Source organism: Sus scrofa, chromosome 14 (genome assembly GCF_000003025.6).
Source record: "Sus scrofa isolate TJ Tabasco breed Duroc chromosome 14, Sscrofa11.1, whole genome shotgun sequence".
NCBI lineage: Eukaryota > Metazoa > Chordata > Mammalia > Artiodactyla > Suidae > Sus > Sus scrofa.
In genome coordinates, this window is record NC_010456.5 from 138,831,180 (window position 1) to 138,836,179 (window position 5,000).

Here is a 5,000-nt window from a genome sequence, read left to right on the forward strand (position 1 = left end):
CACCAGTGAGGGCCCTCGATGGGGACTTGGTCACCCATGGTGCCAGCACCAGCTAATGAAGCTGAGTGCACTGTCCAGTGGGGTCTTGCAGGAGAGCAGGCGGGGAAGGCAGCCTGGACCACCCCACCCCCGCCCCTGCAAGAGGGCACCCGCCTGGGCACCTCCTTGCGTTCACCCAGCCTCAAGCCCAGTGTTCAACAGGCCTGCCAAGCACACGTGGCCTCCTGTTCATGGGGGCGGCCGAGCCCGGTGGCTAAACCTGGCATGGCCGCAAAGCCCTCGGGTGGCAGGCCTTGGGTCTCCCCTGGGGGAGCACCCCCTCAGGAACAAAACCCAGCCCCGAACTGCTCTGCACTTAAAACCCACCCTTCCCCGGCCCCGAGCCTCTAACTGTGACGATCTGACGGCCCTTGCTAGCATGCCCACAAATTAAAAAGGAGCCTAATGATATGGCTTCTGCTCATGCTGAGCATTAAAAAGGTGATGTCTAAAAGGTTTTATTGTGTTAATAAAACTCAGAGGTGGCCAAGACTTGGAAGAACGCAGGGATGGAACAGAAAATAATCAGTCATCATGTCATGACTTCATTTTTCATTTTGCGTTTTCAACTCTGCCTTGAAAGTCAGAGATGGCTTCTAAAGAGAGCAAGAGACAAAATTATATCAAAGGAGAGGGAAAATTATAAGCCTGACTTATCTTTAATGTTACACATCAAAATGAAATTCCTGTGATACGTGGCGTGTGCATAAACAACGGGGCAGCGCTCGTCTTTGTGGAATTTAAATGAAAAGTCCCCTAGATATTAATATGTGGACTTCATTTGTTAGCCTGCTAAGTCAGGGACTTATAACAAAAGCTTTGTAAACAAAAGATTAAACTGAATCGAGCTTTAGAAAATGAAAGGAAAACAAGAGTCAAGTAATCACAGATCAGACTGGGGCTGCTTAGATTGAAATCAGCGCGGGCTACTGGAGTGGAAAATGTTTAATTGAACTATTTCATTACGCGGAAGTTTATGTCCCCCTTGCAGAATCCAAAATATGTGTATCAGAAAAGCCTTTCTTTTCCTCCTTGAAAAACGTGGTCCTGCGGAGATGAAACTCAGAACCACCAGAGAGGGCGCGGCCCCTTCTGCCACCCCTGCGCCGCCGGGCCGGGGCGGCTGCCCCTCCTGTGGGCCTCGCCGAGTCCCCCTGCTCAGAGCACCTGCCGCCCCCGAACCGGAACCAGCCCGGTGGCGGCCCCACCGCGAACAGGGCGCCACTTGCCCTTTTACTAACCTTGGGTAACCTTTCGGGATCACCCGGATGTCTTGGGATCACTTTCTGCAACCTCTGAAAGCCGTAATCTATGGTTGGTTCATTAAGGGCTGCAACAGGACACAGAAATGCAGGTCAGGTTAATTACTTTTGTGTCATCCATTACTCGTTTATTGCACGCTTACAAGCAAATGTGTAATTCTCCCTTTCTGAGGCTCTCGAAGGCAAGCACCACCACCACCACCACCCCCCGCCCCAAACGCTGGTTCTCTCCTAAGGAATAGATTTCCCCCTTTCTTTTGCACATAAAGGCAATGATTATTTCTAATCTATAATTAGACTGGAAGGAAGTCAAAGGGTGACTCAATATATTGTGGAAATGGGAGCGCAGTCAGAAAGTTGCAGGTCTTGAGGCCATATACAGCAATCACTGTGGCCGGGCTCACTGTCTACACCACGCAGTGCCTTCCACCCTGGCCAGGGATTTATGGGAAACTGGCAATTATGACATATGTCCAGCTATTGCCAGCTTCAGATTTATCCCCGTGGTCCTTTTTTGTCTAGCATATTGCCTGAGCACAAACCAGGCAGGAGGAGCACTTATTCTTGCAAAGCTTTAATAATCTGTGAATGGCTGACTACGAACTGATGTAGAGCCCAGTATCATTCCCCCAGCCTCACGGAATTGCCGGCCACAAATAGTAATTAATCTTTTTATCCCTCAAATTGTAATTTTGACGATGAACTGTGCGCGGCCATAAATCAGCGGCACCCGCGCCGTGTACAGAGCATGAATCACGGCCGGGCCCCCATCCGACTGCACCCTCTGTGTTTAACAAGCTTTATAAGGAGCCATTGGGCTTTATTATGGCTCTGCCTGATCCAACAAAAACTGAGCCCGGAGGCCCGGGGACGTGAGTTAAGATGAAAATACTTATTAGAGGACATTACTTCTTGATGTAGATACCGTTTTCCGTGGAGGAACGCCACGGTGCACGGCACGACATAAATCAGGGGCTTTTCTGAGACTAATAAGACCTGTCGCCGTCTATTCATTACTCGGCCCGCCATTTGGGCATCACTCATTAGTCAGCACGTAATTTGACGAGTGACACCACCCAACTCAGCAGGTCTGCGGAGCGCTGGCCACACAAAGGCTACGGCTCCGGGCAGCCAGGTTACCCGCTGCCTTTGAAAGTGCCTCCTGAAAGAATTGGCCGCCGCGATCCTCGAGGGCCCGGGCCGCCGGCGTCCACACCCACGGCGGGTCCTGCGCGTGCCACCCGAAGACGGGCGCGCACACGCCGTAACACGCCCGCGAGTAACACGCCCGCGAGGCGAGGAGCGCAGGCTGATCTGACATTCCGTCATACATCCCGGAGACAAAGGTCCGAGCAGGAACGTGAAGTAAGACGTTTTCTTGTTAATAAAGCATTGATCCGACATATTGATTTTACATGACATGGCTTTTGCTGCGACTGTGCCCTCTTTTTTCTTTGCAAATAGCAGAGCTCTTCCGCGTGCCTCGGCGTAGGTGACACGGCAAAATTTCTAACTGTCTGTGATGTAAATTCTATATGTGTAAAACCACTTCATAATCAAACCATTAATCATCAGAAGCTGTCAGCGGGGACTCGGGGACAATCTGTCATGCTCTGCCTGGCCCGGACCAGGGTGTCAGGCAGAAGTGCAGTTCGGGTAGCGGCGCCGATGGGCCTCACCCGGCCGCTGGGCCCCAAAAAGGACGCCACCAAGGGTTCCGTTTCTTGCTCAGGGAACAGGAGAGGGGCCCCGTGCCCCCCAACGTGCGGTTCCTCCTCTCCCCCAGCTAATCCCCGGGACTGCTGGATTGAATGAATCGGCCTGATGAAAGGTGATCAGAAAAGATAGATGGGCGGCCGCTATCGATTTCATGCAAATGCCCTGACAGGTGATAGACGCTTTCATGCGAGCTTTCAAAAGCTTATGACTTGTAATAACCATCCGCTCTCATTCTGGGAGAGACCCTTCCCTGGGTCTCCTTCAATCTGCCCTTCTCCTTCTAGGACCAAAAATAACTCCAGAGCAGCGTCTCTGGGAGGGTGGCTCTCACCTCCCGCTGCGGCCCAAGGAGCGTCCACCGCCAAGAACCAGGCCGGCGCTCCGTGTCGCGTGTTCGAAAGATGACATGTGGGACTGTGGGTCTCGCCCTGCTGGACACGGCCGGGAGCGGGGCAGGCGGCGGGGTGGGGGGTGGCGGAAACCCCATCGGGGGCTTTGCTACGGAGCCCCACGAATTCACGCGGAAGAACGAGAGAGGAGGCCCTTTAACGTCCAGGAGCCGTGACCCGCGGTCTTGGTTCTGGGGGGTGTTGATCACCGAGGGCGGGTGGGGTCCGAGTCTGCGCTTCCAAGAGCTGCTGCCACCGGCGGAGCCGACTGGCGGCCTGTCCGAGGCCGAAGCCCGCGGAACCCCGCGCCCCGCAGGACGGGAGTCGCCGAGACTTCACTGGCAAATTCGACAACTAGAGGAGAAAGCCTGGGCATCTTCACGCACATCTCATAAATCCTCGGCTGTCGCGTTTACCAGGAGGCCCCGCCGAGCCAGGCCAGGGCTCCGCACGTCCAGTCACAGAGCACCGAGCCAGGCCAATCAATACCACTTTCCTGTTTTAGAACCGGGTAATTATGAGGGGGAGAGATTGCCTGACCTTTCACCTGCACTGCATTACTTTGCTGATATTAAGATAAATTGCCTGATTTTGGGTAAACATATGCTGCGATTCAAGCTGTCAGCACTGGTTTGCTCAGGGATAATTTGTATTGATCTCCCAGCTTCTGCCCAATTTTGCTTCCTGACCTCGTGGATAATTACAGAAGGAGCCTTGGGTGAGCTCAAGTCGGGACGAAGAAGAAATATGAAGAAGAATAAAGCAAATTTGTTTTATGTTAATATTTGTAGGTCCTCCTCCAGCCGTCACATCTGTCAGCATCAGGAGAGCCGTAAATTAATGGACTTGGTTCCTGAGCAATTTATTCCAAGGAATTATTTAGCAGCTTGCTTAGTCTCTGAACATGTGTCACTGGGTTAAATTAATTTAAACTCTGCCTTAAACACAACAAAAACAAATGTTATTTTCTGCTGAAGGGGGAAGAAAAAAACACAAGACATTTCTCAAAATGTATTATAAGCTCTCAACTTTCTGCAGGGGGTTCCAGCCATCTGTATCTGAAGAGGATATAGGGTTTATAACCAACCCCCGCCCCCCCCCGAAGTAATTAGTGCCCATTATTTGTTCTGAATTCAAATCTTGCTAAGATGGGCTGCCACATATAAAAGAGATGAATGCAGGCACAAAATTATATCATTGAAGATATGTCAGATTATAAGGCTGTTGTATCAAAAGTCATAAAACAAATCTCCCTTGTGAAATATCTCTTTATTAACCGTGCCATAAGATATTAACATTCCTCATTTAGTGGAGGGCCTTTTATCTGTTTCAAATACATTATTCGTCCTTTTAGAGATAAACTGTATTAATATCCATTTGAGTAGGCTACCGCGGCCTAATGCATAGTAATTTTTGTTGGAGAGCTTTTATTTTAGAATAAGAAAATTACACAGCAATAAAACCTGAATGAACCAGAAGCTAGAATAGCCGGGAATCACATTCCATGCCAAATGGGGCAGGCAATCAGGCAGCCTGGGAAAGGCCAGATATCCGGCTATCATATGCAGGCCAGCATCCAGCGCGGGTCACA

At 50.8% G+C, this 5,000-nt stretch overlaps 1 protein-coding gene across 15 annotated transcripts in view; it reads right to left on the reverse strand.

Annotated features, from left to right (window-relative positions):
• EBF3 (early B-cell factor 3) overlaps positions 1-5,000 on the reverse strand; it is a 115,659-nt gene that overhangs the window by 11,334 nt on the left and 99,325 nt on the right. For all 15 annotated transcript variants that reach the window (XR_001301292.2, XM_003359401.4, XM_001928716.6 and 12 more), the window contains exon 11: positions 1,281-1,369. Coding sequence is in view for 14 of the 15 variants with exons in the window: in XM_003359401.4 (XP_003359449.1) it covers positions 1,281-1,369 (89 nt within the window). In the remaining variant the exon portion in view is untranslated. The remainder of the gene's footprint in view (positions 1-1,280; positions 1,370-5,000) is intronic.